Here is a 22,340-nt window from a genome sequence, read left to right on the forward strand (position 1 = left end):
AGCCTAGGGGCACGGCAGGCGCCAGGCTCGGGTGAAGGGCACCCAGCCCAGCCTGCCAGGAGGCCGCAGGGCCCAGCCCAAACGGCCCAACTCTCTCCCTGCCCCATGGAGCTAGGTATCGACCTTCCCCCCCGCCCCCCCCCACCTCAGCAGCCCGGAATGGCGGCCTTGTCCCTGTGTGGGACGGGACTACATTTCCCAGAAGCCCTCACGAGGGCGCCTCTGCCGGAAGTGGGCGGGGCCGCAGGCGCTCGCGGTGGCTTGTGGGGCTCGGCGGCGGCGGCGGTGGTCTCCCATCATGGCGGCTTCCATCTCGGGCTACACGTTCAGTTCCGTTTGCTACTACAGCGCCAACAGCAGCGCCGACCACGTAGGTACCCGGAACCGCCGCCTCCCGGTGCGGTGAGGCGAGGCGAGGCTTCTCTCGCCTTGTAGGGCTCGTTTCCCTCTCCGAGCGGCGGGCCGGGCCGGGCCCCGTCGCTGCCGGTGGGGTCCCGGCCGGGGGTAGCGGCCTCGCTCGGCTTCTACCGGCGAGATGGAGGTGCTTCTCGGCGGCAGGGGTGGCCGTGGGGTGCCGCCGGGTCCCGGCTCGGAGGGCTGTGTGTGTGTGCGTGGGGGGGGGGGGGGTGACTTGCAGACCCTCGGCCGCCCTGCCGGTCTGGGGAATGGCTGGTCTGGACGTGGGGCGCCGGGGGCTGTCCCCCGCCGGCGTGGGGTTCTCGTGTGGCACTCGGGAGGTGGGTTGTGGGCGAGAAAACGCGTGTGGAAAAGCCGCGTGAGTGTGCGTGTACGTTGCGGTAGCGCTGGCTTTCCAGACACCGGGGCGTTTCTAAATCCCGATGCTTTGCTGAGAAACTTCTAGTCTGAGCTTGCCCCCTTATCTCTGCACCAGGCACCGCCGTTTCAGTGCTTGTGCCAAAAGCGCCTGATGCCTGCTTGTTCTCCTTCCTCCTGTTGGGCGGGGATGGAGGATCAAAGATGACTTTAAGTTAGTTATCTTCTGAGTGTTGTGATCCCTGGTATTGTTCAAGGTGCAGCCCAACCTCTGTATGTAAGTTTTGAGAAAGCCTCTGCAGATGTAAACTCCACTTCCCCATTGCTTTGAAGGAACCGAGCAGTGCTCCTCCTCATCCACCCTCTGCCTGCGTAGCTGGGACTGGAGGCAGAGCGCTGCTTTACGTAACCTGTGTTTGCCTTCTATCGGTTGTGTGTTACCTACGGAAGCTTTTGGTGGAATATTGGTTTTGGACAACCTCTTCCTGTAGTGTTGTGGAAGGGTGTTGGTAAATCAGAAAATCGGTCTCTGTAAACCGAAGGACTATGTAAGCAGAAGGTTATACACCTACTGCAGCTCAGATATGTATTTCAGACTAAATCTTTGGTTTAATTCTTCCGTTTAATGCCAAGAAAGTTATGGTAAATGACTGTGTATAGTGGGTTTTTTCTATTTTTAGTTTTCTTTTTTTTTCCCTTTAAAATTACAGGAAGGATTTCTGCTAGGAGAGGTGAGACAAGAAGAGACCTTTAGCATTAGTGATTCACAGATCAGCAACACTGAATTTCTACAAGTGATTGGTAAGTAATAGAACTTTGAGCAATTGTGAAAGAAGCCCTGTTCAGTTCTTCAGTTTTCAGTACAACAACTCAGTAAGAATTACTTCACTTGTGAGACCAGCACAAGGTGTTCCAGTCTTTCAGAATTGCATTTACTACAGTATTTGTGTGTTCACGGTTGAGATGTTGGGAAAGAAAACAGTCCTTTGCTAGATGTGGCGGGTTTTATGCATCTCCCTTTGTGGAGAAAAGATCGTTTGTTGAGGACATTTATCTGCATTTCATGATGGAGAAATTATTTATTTGCCTTTTGGTCCTGCAGGGCATTTCCTGCTCGATATGGTTGTCTACATACAAGCATGTGCTCAAAATAAAATAAAATAAATGTATTGCTTGATATACTAATACTGAAACGGGGCATATTTCCAGTAGAGGGTTTGGGTGGATGGCTGGTAGTCGATGACATCATGAACTGTCACAGCAAGATTTGCCAAGGAATGTTTGTCAAACAGTTTATTGATAAGCACAAGGACTGTACAGCTGATGTGTTGTTGTTGTGAAAAGTGAAAGCAGGTCTAAGATCAAATGTTGTTGGCTGAAGTAGATATTTTTATACATGAGTGAGAAGCTGTTTTTTAGCTCTATGGTTTATAAAAAATAGGAAACCCCTGAAAGAAAATACCTTTTTTGTTTACATATATATAACCTGACGTTAAAATGCATCTAAACCTTCTTTAAAAACCCGATTGTGTAGATACCTGGCTTTGTGGATCTGATTCCAGATAATATAGCAGGGTCTGCATAAAGCTTAACTAATACGCAAACATATTGCGATTGACTCTCAGATGTTACTCTGATACAGAACTAATGATCTGTGAAAGTGTGGATTGTATTATGTTACATCTCAAGATACTTGCCACCTTAAAGTAGTGATGGTTGTGTATACAAGAATCCAGAAGGTTAAGTAGTTTCCTGTTGCAGTTATTCCTAAGGAAATACGGGTGATAAATTGACTGTGTGAAGTGTCAATTAATTACAATTAATTAATCGAGCTAAATTACAAAAAATAAAGGCATAGGATATTTTGTGTGTGTCAAAGTACTGTATAAAGGAAGGCAGCTGATAGCTATGTCTGTTCAGACAAAACTAGACATTACTATTCAGTGGTGACTGATCTTAGTTATTGTTGACAGTGTAATACAGTAATGTCACCAACTGCAGCCTCAGCGTGGTTGCATAAGCCAAGTGTTTGTGGTGTTAAAAATTACTCCCTTTTTAGATAACTCTTTTGTCACATTCTTGGTTACAGTTATTTTCTGAAAAGGGAAATTACCCACCCCTAGAGATCTTCTGGATTTTTTTTTTACTTCAATATTTATTCATCGACATTAACTCTTGAACTCCCAGTTCAACTCATGAACTGAGATTGACAGTTTTGTGGCACTGTTGTCACAGATGAGTTTTAACATTCTTGCATGCCTGCTGTCTCAAAGCTTAGTGGTGGTGTTTGAGTATATAAGTGTACATAGTGTATGTACTATATATATATAAAATAAGTCAATGTGTAAAACTTAAATTTAGAATGATGGCTGCTTCGTGTCTTCTGAGCGGTAGGCTTGTCGCTTCCTGTTTTTCAAAAGACAACAGGTCTGCGTAGCAACATAATAACCTGAGAATCAAGTATGTATTCTCAGTCGTAGTCGATATATTTGCTGGAAGGAGTGGGTCTAAGCTGGAATAATTACACTTACTGGCTTTGTTTAGCAGACCGTTTCCACAGATTTCTGTATGCCAGTGTGAAAATACGGGGTTGATACACTTTTAAACAATTCCAAATAAAGAAAGTCAGTAACTAGCAGCAACATCGTGAGTTCTTGCCAGTGAAAATGTATGGTTTCTCAGTCAGTACGCCTGCCATGGATGTTCAAGGCCTTGTTTTGATAGTGGCTAAATATGCTGAGATGCTAATGTGTGTAGTCTGTTGTTCTTGGGAACTGTGATTTGATTCTGACTCTGCTGAGATTGCAGTCATGAGCAGCCTGTGACTTTCAGAACAGCAGGTGGTGAGTCACTCTCCAGGAAGGAAGAGTCTAAACAGAGTTGTTGCTAAACACTCTGGTGGGGTTCTAATATAGGAGTTTGCGATATTATTGCTACATAAGTGCTATTCAGTCTGAGCACATACAGTTTCAGACAAAAGTTATTTGATCAAGGTATAATAATATGAATAAATGACAAGCTGTACTTGGTAAAAAGTCGGAGTAAAGGAGAACTTTAAAGAAGTACTAAACACTACAAAAAAGTAAGTCGTGCTTGGTGTTAGAGAGACAATGTAGATTGGAGTTTTGCTCTTGTCTCGCTCTTCTCTGAGATTACTGACACGTTATAACCTTTGCTGCTGAAATAAACATCTTAGCATTTATTACAACCTCTTCAATGGAAAAAAATACTGCTGTGACTTTTTAATAATTCATATAATTGAATTATAAATTTCAGTTAACCATTCTGGAGTGCCGTTTAACCCCTTTTCTCATTAGAGATTCTATTTGCCTTGCCTTTTAAAATATTCTAATGTGTAACATTTCGGTGATTTCCTTCCCCATCCCTTTTTTTATTCATTGCTGCTGTAATAAACAGTGTATATGAATGCAAGTAAAATGTTGTGGAAAGGTGTATCAAAAAGAAAAAAAAATCATAAATGCCTTTGTCAGGAGGTTACAACTATAAGATAGTATCAAAAGTGTGTATTTGAGGCTTAGATATATCTGTGTGTATCTGAGCAAGTGTATGTCTTGCTTATTGTTAAAATATTTTCCTCTGTAAAATGGCACATTAGAAAGAGAAGCTAGTTTTCCGGGTATGGTGCTGTGTCATCGAGTGTTATTGAGACATTAAGGGCACTGTGTGGTCTGACACAAATGTTTATTTGCTCAGTAGCTGTGATGTGGAAAGTTCATGCAAGATATGCTACTAATTTCTCTTTACCTTGAGCAGTTGGACATATGTTTCCTTTTTTGTTTGTTTGTTGTTGCAGAAATCCATAACCATGAGCCTTGTTCAAAACTTTTTAGGTAAGCATTTTCTGTTGTCTTCTTACGTTGGCTGCAGATTATAAAAATAGGTAGCTCACTGAAATATATAGCATTTCAAATGTACCTACCATTGTTTGCTCATGTGATGATATTACAGAAATACATGTAAATGGCACCAACCGTGACAATGAAAGTATGAGTTTCCAGTTTTAGTAGCACTTACTTTAGGTGAGAAAGGGTGCTGAGGTAGCTAGTATAGTACAGACTTATTTCTCTCTCTCTCTGAATTTCCACCTTGTGTTGTTAGTGGAGGTAGGATAGCAGTCAGATCAAATAATATCACTCTGATAATCGGGATGAATGTCAAAACCGATTTAAGTTATTGTAGTCTTAGGTTAGCTCTGCTTGGGCCTGGTGGGTCACAAAACACCTTGTGTGCCCTAACCTTAGTAGCTTGCTGGGTTAATAAGTTGCTTTCTAGTTAGTTGTACTGACTTGCACTAACTAATTATTCTGAAACTTTCAGCTTACTGGGTTTTTTTCACCTTCTGATCTCCTGTACTCCAGAATTTAGATTAAATATAGGTCTAATATATTCTATTTAGCAGCTTCCATCTAGTTACATGTAGCTTTTCTCTATAGTCTTCACTTTTTGTACAGTGATGTCTTCTAAATTGCTGTCTGGAAACTCTTTTTAGAAGGAATGCCCTATTAATCTCCTCTTGTCTTTATTTAGAGATTTCCAGCCAATTAAGAAGACACAGTACCTTAGATACTATGATTGACATTGGTTGCATTACAGAGAAAAGCTGCAGTCTATTATTTGCTATCTGATAATTACAGAGAGTAGGATACTCTTAACCCAGTGATTTAAATGCTAGAGACTCTACACATCAAGATAATATCCCAGTGTCTAGTAGACTCTTTCTGGTTCCTAGTGATGCTTTGTGTAGTGCATATCAAAACCGATCACGTTTACTGTTTCTCCCCACTCAAGAAATTGGTTGTTAGTAACTGAGCTGATGGAGGAAGGGGAAGAAGTCTGTAGTTCACTGCATGCTTTCTGCACAAGAAAACTGATGATGTATTTACTTCAGAGCACAGGAGAAACTCTCACAGCTCATATAGCTTTTATCAGTACCAGACTGTGCTGTTGGTTTCTCTGTTCTGTTAGTTGTAGCAGGTGCTGATTTGGGGGCATTCTACCTTATCCTTTTGACTTAAGTGTAGCCAATCTGAGGAGGCCTATCGCTCATCCACTCTGTATTCTTGTAAGCTGGCACGGCTGATGTTGAGTATAGCAGGCTTGGTTCCAGTGCTTTTACCAAGAAGTGGGATCTGAATAAGAAGCAAGGATTTTAAAAGGACTGATTTCTCTCTCTGTGCAGTTTTCAAATTAAGGTGTTTCATTATGTACTAGTTGCTCATCCCATAAGAAAATTATTCTTGTAAAGCATAGGAAGAGAAATAATTGGATATCCACCGTTTACAAGAATGTACAAATATTGAACATGAATTGAAAAGATTATGCAAATATTATGTAGTATCTCAAGTAATTAGTTGTAGTCTTAATATTCACAGTAACTTGCATCTTGATACAAATTTTATTTCCACCCTTATTTACCAGCCAAGTACTGAGCTCAGGATTTTCTGTTGTGTTTTTTATACCACCACACACAAGAGTTGAGATCATAGACCTCTAAAACAGAGTGTTTTCCTGCACTGCTTTAGGTGTTAGTGATATCAGCTCTTGAAAGAGACTAAGGACTTGGCAGGTAAGTCAAGGAGGAATCTATTTTCAAATGTTTTTCCTTTTATCATGAAGTGTGATCTACTTGAATTTATAAACCTGTCTGTGTAGATAGATTTATAAATTCTTAAATCTGTCGTGTCCTCAAAATAACAACATGTCAGGGTTTGGGCCTCAGTTCTGTAAGCAGAACCATATGGGAAGACCATGGTACTTTGGATTCTTGCTGACCTCAATATAATTGTGTTGGTTGCAAGGGTCCAGTTATGTGAGTCTAATTGCAGGACTGGAGCTCAAGAAATTGATTTGTGGTTGCATGTAAAATGGCCCTGCTCTCCTTTCTTCTTTGGCAGGTAGGCCTCTTACTATCAAAGCAGAGTTTTACAGAATGCTGGTCAAAATAAAATTACACAGTCCATTCATGTACATACCTCTTGTTATAGGGGCTTCCAGTGAAATACTAGGCATCAAACTAATGTGTGCAATGAAAGCATTTTAAAACTAATAATTATTGGCATCTTCTATTTCATTACTAGTGTTTAAAAGTGGTTAGAGTTTTTGCACCAGCTAGTCTTCTGCATATAATTTAAATGCTCTGCACCTTCCTCTGTAAGCAACTGCCTCTGTCTATTAGCTGTGCGGTCAAACCTAGGCTTCTAACTGTGCTCTATACAGCACCCAAGTTGGATATCCTAAGCAGGTGGTGTGAATACTGACCTATGCTGATAAAGGTAAAACTGTAGAAGTTGCTTTGTAATGTCTGGAATGCCATCTATTCAAAGAACAGTCAAAGTATAAATTATTTACTTTATGTATAATGTGTGTGTGTAAACTGTGTACCTACCTTTCTCTCTTCCTTTTTGGTTCAAGCTTTTATGACTATGCAGGCAAGGTTAATGAGGAGAGTTTGGACAGGATTCTTAAAGACCGAAGAAAAGTAAGTTTTCTATCTTTTCCTCCTGTTCTAGTCATTAGAGCCTATAATTAGAAAGAGCCGTTTTGGAAAACAAACAGGCAAAGGTAGTTAACTGGAAGCAATATTTTTGTTCATGAATCTGATGGCTTGTTTTGACCCAAGGCTTGTCCTGTACAGAAGTTGGTGGATTTGTGGTACTTGGGCTAAATTGGGGGCAATGTCTAAATTCCGTAGAAAATGGAAAGGATGCAAAGGATTTAAGTTTAGGTCTCCAAAAGTGAAGAGTTAGTATTAACTCACTCAAATTTCTAAGCTAAACATGTAACATAAAGATTGTGTACTCTGCTGCTGAAACCAACAAAAATGTAGCTGATCTGAAAATCTGTTTTAAAGAGTTAATTTTAAAGGGTTGTAATGATATAGGCTTGTAATTGCAATTTTCACACTGTCAGTTTTAAACTGGAAAAAACGTTCTATCAGTTATGTCAGATGTTGTTACAGCTTTACGTCACGCATATGTTGTTAGTAGCACAACTAGTATTAAGATTAATTTTTGGTAGTTATTTGGAGAAGTCAAACCTTTTTTTCAATGTTTTGTTTCATTCCATACTTGTAGTGCACTATCTTTCTAATTATTGAGTCATTGATTCAGAAATTCTCATAAACTGGTCCATCAAAGAGCTGAGTTGAAGGTCTGGTTCCTTATGTAGTGAAGTGAATCCACCAGTCATCTTGCTCTGGCAAGACGACGGTGGCCGACTTGCACGGTTCAATTCGTGGCAACTGTGGACCTTGTTTGACCTAGCAGAAAAGCATCACTACTATGTGAATTTGACTCATGAGGTCTGGTTAGCGCCAGAGCTAGTACAAGGTAGACGTGGTTAAAACAAGACCTTTTTTCTTGTTTGACTTATTTTTATAAAGCACCAGGAAACCAGTGTCATTCCAGCTGCTTGTAGTACTGCTGGTTGTGTTTCACTAGGAGCGGAGCTAACTGTCAAGGCATGACCTGTTGGGCTTTTGGGATTTCTGTCCTCTACAGGTGACTCAAGTGTAACTTTCACTAGTCTGAGTAAGAATGCCTACTGTGTGACTTGATTATCATTATGCAAAGTGTGTGATGACAGTTGCCTAATTAACAGTTGAATTTGCAGTCTTTTCTGTTTACCTTACCCACCTGGACTGTGGACTTTTGCTTACAGACAAGGCTTACACTGAGGGGGAATCTTTAGGGAAGCAAGTCCTAAATCTGTGCAACTTCTGCAACACCGATGATTATAGTGCTTTTGTCTTGTCTGTTTCTTCCAGCAAATGCTCTCAGAATAAAATCCTCTGTCTGTACTAATGTATTTATGCCAAGTACCTAGGGGCTTTATGTGCATATTTGTACATACAGACATGTACATCTTTACGCTGACTATGGAGTGAGTTTCCAGTCTCAGATCCTGAATTCTGTAACTCCATAACTCTACTATAGGACACTGCAGAGCAGGTGGAGTTCCCCTTCAGGAGACAAGGCAAAAAACATAATAAAAAAAAATGTTTGTGTCCCACTAGTTTTCAGTTGAATTTTACTTTGTTAGGACCTACCTTGCAAGGAGACTCTGGCAAGATACATTATCTGTGGTGAGAAAGCAGGCAAAACTGGAGACATGACAACTTGCAAGCATCATGTGACTAAAGCACCACAGATTTAATGACATTAATTGTCATAATGTCAAAAAAGAAAGAAATACTGCTGTCTGGGAAGGAAGACAGTCTTGTATTCTCTCTTGTTAGCAAACTAAGCACATTATTGCCTTCAGACTAAGTAATTGTACAGATGTACTATAAAAACAGTACTTCTAATTTTTTTATTTAACACAGGAGTCGTATTGTTTAATATGTAGAATCTGCTCAATTCCACTGAATATATACATGTAGTCTTAATGCATCACCACATGATAGTGCCTATTCCTGGGATGCTTCCTAAACCACATTGTTAATGATGCGTCCTTTTTCATTTATCTCTTGAACGTTAGTCTACATGAAGTAAAGGAGTTTAATGCATGTTGTATTAAAAATAATTGAATTAGAATGGGTCTTATCTGATGTACATATGATTCTTTTCACAATGCAATACATGAGACACTTTTATTGTTGTATGCAGCAGATTAGTCCCATATGTTTCATGAACAGACATGAATTTGCAAATATGTTTGAAGCACTGGAAGTGTCTCACAAATTAATACAAGTGAATAGGCAGTTGAAATATTTAGGCTAAAGAAAACCCACATCTGCTATGTTTGAAAACAGCTCAAGTCTAATAATTTGAAGATGCTCCAAGGTTTGTTGCTAAAATTAAACAATTGAAGTATATTGGAAATGGGATCTTGAATGCCACTGAGGACACACAGGTGTTTGTAGCACAATAAGGTTGAGCAGTAGTCGTTGTAACAGGATGTCACTTGTTACAGGTTATTTAATAGGTGCAAGCTTCTAGTAATTCAGTCTGATTTTGTTGTAATAAAGCCCTTGGCTAATTTGTGTGATACCACAGTTTTAGCAACTTTATTTATCAGAAGGTAAATCTGTATCTCTCAGTTGATGCTTCGTTTTTTTCTGATGTATTTTGGTTACAGAACGTTATTGGATGGTACAGATTTAGGAGAAACACTCAGCAGCAAATGTCATATAGAGAGCACATCATTCATAAACAGCTGACACACATTCTTGGAGTGCCTGATCTTGTCTTCCTTCTCTTCAGCTTCATTTCCACTGCAAATAACTCAACACATGCTTTAGAATATGTGCTTTTTAGACCAAACCGAAGGTAAGCAATCTCTGTATATGAAACAGTCCTCATTTTTTGTTCTTCTTCTTATTGCTATTCTTTATACTCCAAACTATTTTAAAGTTTGTACAATTACATGTAAGGAAGGCTTTGTGTTTGTCAAATGATGTCTTGGTGTACAATTGTTAGTGATGAATCTTTTTTTTTCTGTGCATGTCATTTATAAATTAAAGTTTTAGGGTGAGCAAAAGTTCTTTTCAGTCTTATAATCTTCAGAGAACAAAAGAAAAAAATTTTAAGAGAAATCAGATGTCAGTACCATGTTTCTTATAACAGACCTGAATGTAGCTTCACCCTTCTTTTGTATCTGTGCTAGTTTGAATGCACAATTAAAGGGTTCTAAGAGGTATAGAGGTAGGCCCTTCTCAAGGGAGTTTTTGATCATGCATTTATTTTGAACACAACTTCTAATATTTAGCAGCTTTTATAATATACCTAATGCAGAAGCTTCAAAATTAGATGAGTTGTGATCATTAGAGATGGGACAATATCAAGGCTATTGTAAATATCTTTTGAATAAGAATTAAGAAGTCTTTCTAAACTTTCTCTACAGGTATAATCAAAGGGTGTCACTTACTATTCCTAATCTAGGCAACACTAGTCAACAGGAATACAAAGTTTCTTCAGTGCCAAATACTTCTCAGAATTATGCCAAAGTTATTAAGGAACACGGGTAAGGATTTTTCCTTTGCAAATGAAGTAGTCATCAAGCTTTGTGTTCTGTACCTTCCAAAGAATACTACAAATATGCATTTCAAGCAGGAAAAAAACTAGTTCTGGAGGAGAATGATCAGTTCCTAGTGCAGTTTTTTCGTGCTTAGATCTGAATCTTTTAGAAGCACAAAGAGGGACTTGGTGGACTAATCAGAAAAGCAGAGTTGGTACGGCCAGTTGGTGCTGTAGGCCTTCTGGCTGGAAGTTTCTTACTTGATTTCCACCCACCCCCCCAAGGAATTCTGTGTGCAAGCTTGATTTAAAACTTGAACTCTGACTTGGAAGTGTTGAAGTCTTGTTGTTGTTCTTAAGTAATTTTAATTAAGTGCTGCAGAGTAGTTCTTCTGACTGTTAACAGTGAAATTATACAAGCTTAAAGATTTCTGCACAAGTTTAACCTCATTTAAATGGGACTTTATTGTTCCAGAAGAAATTTTGGTATTGAATATGCTGCTGTCCAAATTTTGGTTCTTGAGTATGGTATTTCTTTTTAGCAATATAAAATGAAATACATTTTAGAAATATAGTGAGAGACTGCTTAACAGCAATTCAAAGGCAGCATAAGCTAGAAACTTATGTTGTCTTGTCTTACTAATTTCTGCCTTTTTTTTTTAGTACTGATTTTTTTGACAAAGATGGAGTGATGAAGGACATCAGGGCTATATATCAGGTTTATAATGCACTTCAGGAAAAAGTACAGGTAACTTCCTTTACTTAATACTGGTCAGTACGTACGTGGCATCTTTTGTTTGTCCTTTGGTTAAACCAGGAGTGGAGGAGATGGAGATCTTTAGAGCTCGTAAACAACTTATCATGAACTGTGGGAAAATAAGTCTGACTTTAATAATTAAATGTGTCAGTTTCTGTTTAAATGTGTGCATTTGCAGTGGATGCTGTAAAAGTGGTTGGTATGAATATCATCAATTCTTTCTCTTTTGCAAGTAAGAATGATTTAATGCTTAGTGATTTCTGGGAGATGTTAGCTATTTTTAAGTGTATGCGTTGAAGAAAAGCCTTGCTGAAGGCTGTAGGGATTTGCACAGGTTTAAAGGCTTGCCTGTGTGAGTTTAAAAATTACTCCTGGCTCTTGATATGTAGCATGCAGCAAAGAGCTCCATCTGTTAGTTAAAACTTGTGAATGTTTTGTGTAGAGCATGAGTGAATCCTGCTCCAAATGTGGCAAAGCATCTGAAAGTGCCTTGAGTGTCAAATCTACTAAATGTAAGCTTGTCAATTCACAGCTTGTCCTATGTGAAGAGCAGCATAGCTGTGCTGCCTCAGGAGCACACACATCTGCTAATTGTGCTGTAGTCACAGCTTATTTCCAGGCTTTCCCTTACGTCTGCCCTGGAGGGATTTGTGTCTCTGCTCTAGCTTAGCTTTGCTGGTTGGCACATGTAGCAGAGAACAAGGCAGTAATCGCTCCAACCATTCCCTGACCCTGCTTGCACAGGAGAACTACTATTTCTCGGTGGAAGTTGCTGCTTTCTAACCTGCCTTGTAAGGTGGGTAACTCTCAACGAGAAGGCAGATGGCTTTCATGCCGACTTGAGACATGAAAATTTATTTTCAGAGGTCTGTCCCATTAGCTAATGGTATTATTCTGTAACGCTGTTTTTGCCAAGAGCGCATATATCCTTTCGTGCTCTTGCTGTTTGAATTAGTGTCTGGAAAAATGGAAAATGTAACGTCATCAGGGAGTTGTCTTCCTACCTGTGAAAACTGTGACTTTGTTGTATTTCACTGTGTAAATCATGCTGCTGTACATTGTTTACAGAGCTTAACTTGGGTGTTAGTTGACTTGAGGAACTTTTATCTTTAAAGTGGCTGTTCACAGAGAACGTTACAGGACTAGAAATAAGTTTTCTCGTAAAGCAGCTGGCACACATGTATTTGCATTATGCACCATTTAGTTGGGAGGGGAGGGTTTAAGCTTTATAAATTTGTAAAAATTAGGCATAGAATCATAGAACGGTTTGGGCTGAAAGCACAGTTAACGTTTTTCAACTCTGTAGGTAAGATCGCTAATAGTAACCTTTTGGAGAAGAAACAGTAAATGGCTAGTGACTTACTGTTGAAGACTCATCAGTGCTTTTGGAATTGTGTATTCTGCAGAACTGATCATGTTTAATGATAATGACCAATACTTAATTTCTGAAGAAGTAAACAATATGCAGTATAACATGGTTAGATTTAAAAAGAAATCAATATTATCCAGAACTGTTGTTAAACTTGGATCCTCCTGTGGAAAATTTTACATTCATTTCCTAGCCAGGATAGAGAAATCTTCTTGAAAAATCCATGGGTCTTGTTTATTTAATAGAGGTATCAGTTAGGAGATCACCTTGGAACAGTTGTCTCGAGTCAGCTGTTTCATACCCCAGTTCAAATTTGGTATAGTACAAAAAGTATGCCCCTTTATGCTACATTTTAAAATCATGTTGCTATAGTATCATTATTGTGCTAACAGTGTGTATATATATAACAAAAAGTCAGATCTCTTCCACTAACTAGGAAGAACTAACTTTGGGTATTATTAGAAATCATTCTGTAATGACGAATTATCTGGAAATGCTTTTCCTATCATGCAGCAGTTGGCAACTGGCAACAGCCAGTAAAGAAAAGAATCTTCAGGTTGAATATTATGCTCTGATATAGTTAACTCCTGCTCTTAGTTTTGTGCTTATAACAGCTTCTTGTCTGGTAATAGCTTTGTTAATGTTGTTATGGAAGTCTTTCATGTACTTTTGCAAAATCTTAGCATATCTTATGTTTTTCTCCTAGGCAGTATGTATAGATGTAGAAAAAAGTGAACGCGTTGTTGAATCTTTTCAAGCTGATGTAAACAAGTTAAAAAGGCAAATCGCACAAAAGAAAAATGAAAAAGAACAAGAAATAAGTAAGTTGCCTTTTAATTATTTTGTTTCAGAAGTAGATGCTGTAAGGACAAAATGTTTTCTGGTATTATTTTGAGTCTTATTGCTGATAGCTCATAGCAAAAGAAAAAAATTCATATTGGGAAGGGTATATGAAGGATTTACATTGAAGGATACCTGAACTGTGAAGGTATGTGTACTGCAGATATTTCTGTAGGAGTCATCCAATGTTAGCAAACTTTAAACGTAGGAGAGACACAAAGCTGTAGAGAAAGAACGATAAAGTCAGTTCTGGAAATAACACAGGAAAAGATTTGTTGTAGGAAAGGAAAAGTGGAGCAAAGCCAGGAATGGAAAAAGAAAATCTAAACGCTGGAGAGATTCCTTCTGAAGTATTACATAGAAACAGGGTACTGTGTTTACAGGCCAGTAGCTATCAGTGGTTTTTGAAATCATTGTTCCCTTTCCCACTCCCCAACCCTATCCCCGGTTATATTACTGAACACCAGACAAATTGGGTGAAGGAAAATGAGTGCTGTCTAGATGAATGTTGTTGTAGATCATCTGAAGTGCTGTCTAGATGATTTTTGTCCTTGTAGTTTTTAGTGGATGTATCAGGGTTTTTAACACCGATTTAGAGACGACCATCAGCATTTTTATCCTCCTCTCCCACTTCATAGTTACTGAATCCTAATTTAGTCAGCTTTTTTTGCATTATTTGCTGACTTCGTGGTGAACATGATTAGCATTGAGCCGCCACTTCTCAATGTTGGAAGTAAATCTTCCCAAAGCCCATTTTGAAGTTGTTCCTATCTTGAGGAGTACCTGCTAGAAAGTGGAAGAAACTATTTAAATGCAGAATATTGTTGGGATTTGCCTACCTATGCCAAGTACCATATCATCACTGATAGGAGTTTCAATCTGTATTAGTTTCAAATCCATGAAACTACTGAAATATTGTCCTTCTTGCAGTGCATTGGGGGGATTCATTTTGGGGGGAAGCTGAATCAGGTAATTCTTTGATTTATTCAAGGCAACGCAAGCATGACAGTCTTCTCTTTCTAGTGAAGCTCCGAACGCAGAAATTATACTTCTGCTGTGTTTTGAAAACCTGTATTAGTATCGAGTTGATTGGATTTAAGTGTCCATGGTGCAAATAAGCCCCATTAAAAAATCCATGTTTTTATTAGGCTTGGTTCTGCATTCTGTATCGATAATATAAGTTTTCTTAGTATGTACTTAGGACTGGTGGGGGAAGCCATTAATAGGTGTATGTTGATCTTTTTTTTGCTGCTCCTTAATTTTCTGAATTGGTGAGATGTATTGTGTGAGCATACTTGGCTGGTTGCCACACTGTCCCTCCTTTCTAAAAATTTAAGGTGGCTTCAGGAGACTTTTGCTTAGCAGTAGGTAGGTTTCGTGAAAAGCCTGGACCTTTCCAAGAAGATATGGCTGATCTAATTCGTTAGCATAAGGGAAGACTGAAAGTAGAGAGTGGGAGCACAGAATAGACAAATGGAAAGCAATATTTAAAAAAAAAATTCATAAGCAAATTACCTATTTCAGGAAACATTGCCTTTTTCCCCATGTTTTGAAATGGTAAGCAAATAACTAAATTTTGTAATTTTAGCTACAAGATGTTTTTTATTATTTGTGTTTCTTGTAATCTAAAGCTGTGTCTGAGACTCAAAGGTGGCTTAGATGTGTTAACACCCTAAACTGTGCAGTAGGCCCTTCTGCTGCTATGACTGGATATTTTTATTTTCTCCAGGCAGCAAGGTACTGTTACCACGTGAGCATTTTAGAGCAAAGTTTGATCTGTCAGCCCAGGTTCTTCCTTCTCTGAACCTCAAAGATAAGGTAAAGAGCCAGCATTGGCCACAGACCATTTGAAAGATGGAAGTGGCATGAGTCACTGCTGTTTCCTGCTTGGCTGTAGATGAAACAGCCAGGGAACTGCTACTACGCAAGCTAGCAAGAAGTGGAGATGGGTATTTAGTGTGACTGGAGCTGATCCCAGCCCATATGGCAAAAGGTGGGGGAGGAGGAGGAAAGCAGTCGGTGCTAGCCTCTAGATACTACCAGTGAGATGCAAATGCTGGACTGAAAATTTATGCCAAAGCAGATAATCATGTGAGAGGGCTGAAACAAGAAAACATGCAGCTTGTATCTCTGCAATATTTTTAGATGCAAGTAGCTAAATACTGAAGCTGGCCTTCTGTTCTCTCACTTTCTCAATATCGGGAGAATTTCCTTGGTTTTAGTGAGTTAAATGTTCCAGTTAATCATCCTCTGAGCTGGAGGAAAAGGGAGCATTTGATTCAAATTCCTGCGGTAGTGTGCGAAAGCTTGTTATTCCTACAAATTTTTGTTTAACAGGCTATGATTTTAACACTCTAGCATGAAAGTCAGTTGAAACTTTATTTGCCAGATCACTGAAATAATTTTGTACATGTAGTAGCATGTTCTAGGGTAAGGTGAGTGCTGGGCACTTCCCAGATGCCAGGAAATCTCCTACTGCAGTTCTTGTACTATGGACCAAAAATGGAGTGCTGTTATGTAGCCGCTTGAGGGAATATGCTCTTTTTTTATTACTGAAGAGATATCTTATTGACTTGATTAAAGGAACTCTTCAGCCTTGATTTCTGCTTTTTCCAGAAGCATGGCGTTACAGTAAGTAGAGCTGATACCATTTTGTCTGTCACCTAGCTGCAAGGCAGCTTTACATATACCGGGTGTCAATTCTGGCAGATGTTTGGAGGCTAATAACGAGTTAGAAACCAGTTGAAAACTGAAGTCTCTCCCAGTGCTTAACAAACCTTCCTGCAAGGAAGTTTTTCTTCATGTCTAATGCATACTAGTCTAATTTAAGCTGCCTTCTGCTTACCTTTCCACAGCAGCCTCTTGCGTACGTTTGAAGACTGAAACTGTTTCCTCGGTTTTCTCTAATTATCCCAGATACTGCAGTATTTCCTCTTAGGTCATGATATCTAGAGCCCTAATGAGTCCTTTTCTTTTGTAGAGTTTCTCCAGTTTTTCCCTGTTTCTTAAAGTGTGGTGTTCAAAATTAGATATAGTATTCCAGTTGTAGTCTTAACCATTACAGTACATACTGAAATAATACCTATTTCTCAGCAGCTGAGCACACTTAATGCATGTTGATATTTATAGTTTACATAAATCAACAGTAAACCTGTGTTTCTTTTCTGCAGAAGGGTGTAACTTCCTCATTTTGCAGTTTGTGCAGTTCATTATTCCTGTACATGTCTTCCTTAAATTATTTTCCAAATCACCTCATTAAGATCACTTTCAAATTCCGGTTCTGATACTCTGTTATACTTGCAGCTATTACTAGCATAGTACCATCTGTAATTTTAATAAGCGTGTGCTGATTAAATTCCATCATTTAGGTTGCTAATGCAAGTATAGTTCCAGTGCAGAGCTGCGGGAGCTTCATCTTGACGCATCTTTCCAATGTGACTGATAACTCTTGTAATTGTTCTTTGACCAGCTCTTCAGCTATTTTTTTTTTAATCCTCATAGTGCTTATGTTATTTATTGTCTATTCATTATGAAACGTGGAGATCTTGTGAAATCCTTAAAGGCAAGACATATCTGTGGCTTTTTGTCTTGCTTTGATTGTTAAAACCACATGGATTGGAAAGTGACCCTATCCTTAGTGGACAAATTTATTTATAGCAACTGCCTAACTGTACAATGACTTAAATAAAAGTAAAAATATGGAACTGGTGGTTTTACCCATTACATATGGCTTTTCATAGGGACCAGATTTCAGTGATTATGTCCGCCTTTTCCAGGGACAGTGAAGAACATACCTTACCAGCGTTACACTAGTGCAAGAGCCCTGGTTGTGGATCACTGTGCTAGGGATATAGAAACACAAGTTCAAAAGATGCTTCTTGCTCAGCTAGCTAGTTAGCAATCTAAATATGAGATATCATATGCGTACAGATGTTTTGGCTAGCAGAACGTGAGCATGATACACAGTCTCGGCCCGCTAGGCTAATCACAGGCATTGGGAGGGAAAGTTTTTAAAATAATAATTTGAGAGAAGAAGACAAGGTAACTTCTTTGGTGTTCATGAGATTGTCCCCTAGCACAAGAGGCATTGTAAGAGAAAGTAAGGAGTATGATTTTTAAGATGTAATATCAACAGTAGAAGCTGATTATGGTCCGATCAAAAGTGAGTCCAGCTTTCAGTACCGAGTAAGACCTCGGTGGAGGGGAGCAGGCACGATGAGCCCTAGCATAGCTACTTTTTGATGTGAGAAGGAACAGAGGAATACAGAGAGAAGATGAGGTGGAAAGAACAACAGGTTATGGAAACTTCCTGCAGCTGTGTTTTTAGGGGACTTAAACTGGAGGAAATGAACTGTGCAGGATGACTGCACGTAAAAATGTAGCACACTTGCACTTATTTTATTTGCTTTTTGACACTTTTTGTTTTTTAAATGGGATCACTGGGATAATCAAGTTGTGCCAACACTGATGCGTTTCATGGATGCACAGCTAAATTTGGGGAAGATATGTTTTTGTCAAGCTCAGAGAGTAGGATGTAGTAATAAGCAAGATTTGACACGACGGTTAGGGTTAGCGTCTTATATAGTCATCAATACGAAAATCAGAATTGCCAAAGGTGAGTAGTGGAGACTGAGAGGAAAAGATCCAGTGCTGGAGTTTGAAAGCACTGCCAGGGATGAACATTTAATAACAACCAGAAGGAAAGAAGAGAGAACAGCAAAGGGCTGGGTGGGTGTGGTGTGTTACAGCTAGGTTATATAAAGCATATTGCAAAGTAAGCATTAAGTACACTGATGTTCTTTGCTTTTGTAGGAATGCAGCAAGCAATTTTAAGCAGGCAAATGCCAACAGATAACTTGGAACCTATGTTTGTTCCACGAATGTCCTACACTGGATTTGCTGTGGAAGGCTGCACACTTGAAGATTCAGATGTCTCTGATCCTCCCCCTCCATATTCCGATTTCAGTGCAACCAGTCAAGAAAGTACTGTTGGTCACGGTCTCCTAGAAAGTAATGTTTTTATGCCTCGACCTCAAGCAGTAGGTTCTTCCAGTTATGTTTCCACAAATGCAGGATTGAAATATTCTGGTAATGGAGCATCCATGCCATCTTCCCAAAGAGCGGTTGGTGACAATGTTGACGAATCAGAAGACAGTGATTATGAAAACTTGCTTGAACCTACGGAGTCATCTGACAGTGAATACTCACAGACAAGGGATTCAAGACCTTCAGCACATCCTGATGGTGATTCCAGGAACACTCAAACTTCTCAGATTTGATAAGGGGGGGGAAAAAAATCCACATGACACTGTTTTTTTTCATAATTGTTACAGAGAGATTTTGGGGATTTAACCTGGAGGAAATGAACTACACAGGATTACTGTGCACACAAAATGTAGAAGACTTGCACTAGATGGTTTATTCACCTTGTGATACATTTTGCAAGTTTTATAATGGAATCATTAGGATAATCAAGTTGTACTAATACTGATGAGGTTCATGGATGTACTGGTAAATGTAGGCAAAATGAAATTTATAGAGATCTTGTAGCTTTTGTTGCCGTATTTTCTTTAAGACAATAAATTGGGATGTAGTAACTAAGCACAGTTAGTCTACAAATAATGTTCTCAAATCAAAACTTACCTCTTGCACTATCATGCCTTGAATTTTAATTTTTGAAAGGGAATAAATGTATCAGCCGCCTTCAAAATAGCTTTCTATGATAAGCCAAATTGGCCTTTGCAAGCAAAGAAATTTTGATAATTCTGAGAAGCCTGATTGGAACAGATGTGGTCTACCTTCTTCTATCGGCATGCTCTTTTAACAGAGGAGGGGTTTGTTTCAACTTTTTTTACTAGCAGAATGTGTGTATCACTTAAAATGATGGTTGCCTTTTTTTCTGTAAAGGGGGTGGGGTGGGTGGGATGACTGGTAAATCATCCAAATGAATGTCATAAATATAATTATTCTGGTTTCGCTGGGTTTACAATGACTTTATGCCACACTAGCCTCATTTATTGTCTCATTTGTTATTTTAGCATAAATACAGAGTGCACATACAGGAGTAAATGACTGACAGAAGTAGTAAATTCCATCATGATTGGACTTTGGAGTCTGCAAATTACAAACATCAGAGACTGCTTCTTGCGTTTTATTTGCATCTGAATATTGGATTTACGCTTCTAGATGAGTTATTTTATGTAATAAATAGGGGATAGAGTAGGAGAAGATTGTTTGGAGAGTCCCCTGGGTTTATTACCTCCTTTCCTCTGGGTGAAATGTGTAAATGATTATTTTAATTTGAATTACAGCTTTTGTCAGAAAATTGCCGTTTGGGTAAATGAAGTGTGGTATATTTAGAGAATTCATGTTTGGATGCACTTATTTTTATTTAAATACTGCTTGTATGCTAACGTTGCCCAAAATATGTGAAATTGTGCCACAAAGAAGTTTGTATTATTGGACTTTATCCCTGATCTGTAAATGAGAAAATACACATTTTAAGATGAGGTTATCTTAAGCATTTATCACTTTGAGGTGTGAATAACCACTTCTTTGGTTTACACCCAGAAGAACAAAGCAGTCGCTTAAAAGTTTAAATATATTGGATTTATACAAAAGACTAAAATTTCAGTATGTATTGTATATGTAGGCAAAAGTCTGTTCATTAGCCTCTCCTTACCTGTACTAAATTAAGCAAAATGACTTTGGAGAAAATGAGATGTTAAAATTGCCACTCTTCTATTGAGTGTTTCCACCTTTAAACATTTAGTGGTCTGTTTTAACTATTTTACATTATTCTCATTAGCCTTAACTTGATGCATTTTGTCTTTGAGTGTTGCAATCCACTTAACAGAGAACTTGCTCTGGTTTTATCGCTGGCTATCTACAAGCACCTGTGGTTCAGGTGGTACAGATGTGTGTATGTCAAAATCAGAATTGACAAGATGGCAACTATAGTTTTTATTTTTATTCCGCACAGAAACCTGCAAAATGTACATCTCTGACGAAGCAGTTAAATGTGACAATAAAATCTTATTTAATCCTGTAAGTTATATTTTAATATTTGTCAGGTTCCATGTCAGTGAAATAACTCACCAGAATATAGAAATGCAGCCCAAAATTGATGATTTGTTAAAGCTAGTCTGTTTGTAGGACTAAGAGGGGCTTTTGATGGAAGGGGGAGAAGGTAGCACTATACCATGCGTATTACATACCTGCCACGCATTCTTGTGATTATGTTGAGACAAAGATACTTGAGTTCTGGAATCTTTTAATTTACATATAACATGTAGTTGATTGGAGGTGGAATGTGTATGTAATCATGCCCTCCAGCCAGTGCCTATCTGCAGGCACCTTCATTTACTGTAACTCTTTACTCATAAGATCAAAGGGTGTTTTTTATTTAGGTTTTTTTGATTCAGACAATATTCTGGTAAAAATACATGTGGATGGACTTTGCAGTTTTCATTACAGTTCTGTTAAACATAATGGTGTTGGGTTGTGATCTGTCTGAAGGCAATAGGGAGCAGCTTTAATCATAAAGAAGACCAGAACTTTATACCCATGAAGTACCAGGTTTCCACATCTGACTCGTGAAGCGGTTTTTTTGGTGATTCTCAGGAGCACAAAACCCAGCACCAAGACCTGTAGCAATGTCCACTCACTAACAGGTAGGCAGCATTGAAGAAAAGCTACTAAAAACTGGCATCTGTGCCTGTTAGTTCAAAATCCTGTAGTTTCTCTGGTACAAGGAAATATTTTCTTCTGTTGTGGGAAAGCTAGAACTGCTGTTTCCTTTATTTCCAAATCCCCTTTTATTTCCTACATCTCCTAACTACTTAGAGACATTTCACTGGCTCTGACCTGTCCCAAGTTAAAGGGAAGCCACTATTGTTTCGTGTAGCAGCAAAATGAGATAAGCAAGGGAAGACTGATGAGATTTCCTGTTTAGCGGAGAGGTGGTTCACACTAAAGATAACTAGTATCAGATCAGCATGCTTCATATTCTGTTGTTTAGCACCTTTTATTTAGACTTAATACCTTTGATTATGGCAGTAGACAGCATTTAAAGAAATCAATATTACTTCGGGTCAAACTGACAACAGCATCTTCTGTCATAACCACCGCTCCCCACATATAATTACTGCGGGAGAGAAATCCTCTAGGCGTAGAGGGTGCATGGTCGTGGTATTTTTGTTTGCAGGTGAACCTCTGCAAATGAGCGTGTCTGCTGGGCCAGCTGGTGCTTTCCTTACTGTTTTATGGGTCGCCTTATGTGAAAGGGTACGCCTTTGTGCTTGGTCAGTGCTTGGCTGTCTCTTTGATTTGTCAGTCTGTAACTTTGCTTTTTTCAGTGCTGCAGACACCGGCAAGGCTTATTCTAAGCCTTTTGATAATAGACTTGCTTTGCTTGGTTCTTCGTGGTTGCCTACGAGCAGTCTATAGATCAGCTTGGAAGGTGTTGATCTCTCTGGCTTCCTCTAAGAAGAATCTTCCCCTGGCTTTCTCTTGGCATATAAAATTACGGTGGTTTCGCATACCCGTTTCTCCAGCATATGGACTTCCACTTGTGTGTGTATTTGCATGTACATCTGCCTTTATGCTGCTCACTTCTATAGCT

General features: G+C 39.0%; 1 protein-coding gene across 3 annotated transcripts; it reads left to right on the forward strand.

Annotated features, from left to right (window-relative positions):
* Positions 1-264: 264 nt before the first annotated feature.
* On the forward strand, positions 265-19,505 carry ABRAXAS2 (abraxas 2, BRISC complex subunit). Of its 3 annotated transcripts, XM_049809962.1 has the most exons (9): positions 265-370; positions 1,485-1,575; positions 4,589-4,625; positions 7,207-7,273; positions 9,874-10,064; positions 10,639-10,758; positions 11,415-11,499; positions 13,584-13,698; positions 18,530-19,505. In XM_049809962.1, exons 1-9 carry the CDS (start codon positions 299-301, stop codon positions 18,994-18,996), a joined length of 1,245 nt encoding a protein of 414 aa, XP_049665919.1. In that variant the 5' UTR covers positions 265-298; the 3' UTR covers positions 18,997-19,505. The 3 variants fall into 3 exon arrangements, with proteins under 3 accessions (XP_049665919.1, XP_049665921.1, XP_049665920.1); XM_049809963.1 differs by lacking the exons at positions 265-370; positions 1,485-1,575; positions 4,589-4,625 and adding an exon at positions 6,370-6,689; XM_049809964.1 differs by lacking the exons at positions 1,485-1,575; positions 4,589-4,625; positions 7,207-7,273.
* Positions 19,506-22,340: the final 2,835 nt, after the last annotated feature.

The sequence above is a fragment of the Accipiter gentilis genome, chromosome 9 (assembly GCF_929443795.1).
Source record: "Accipiter gentilis chromosome 9, bAccGen1.1, whole genome shotgun sequence".
NCBI classification, from domain to species: Eukaryota; Metazoa; Chordata; class Aves; order Accipitriformes; family Accipitridae; genus Astur; species Astur gentilis.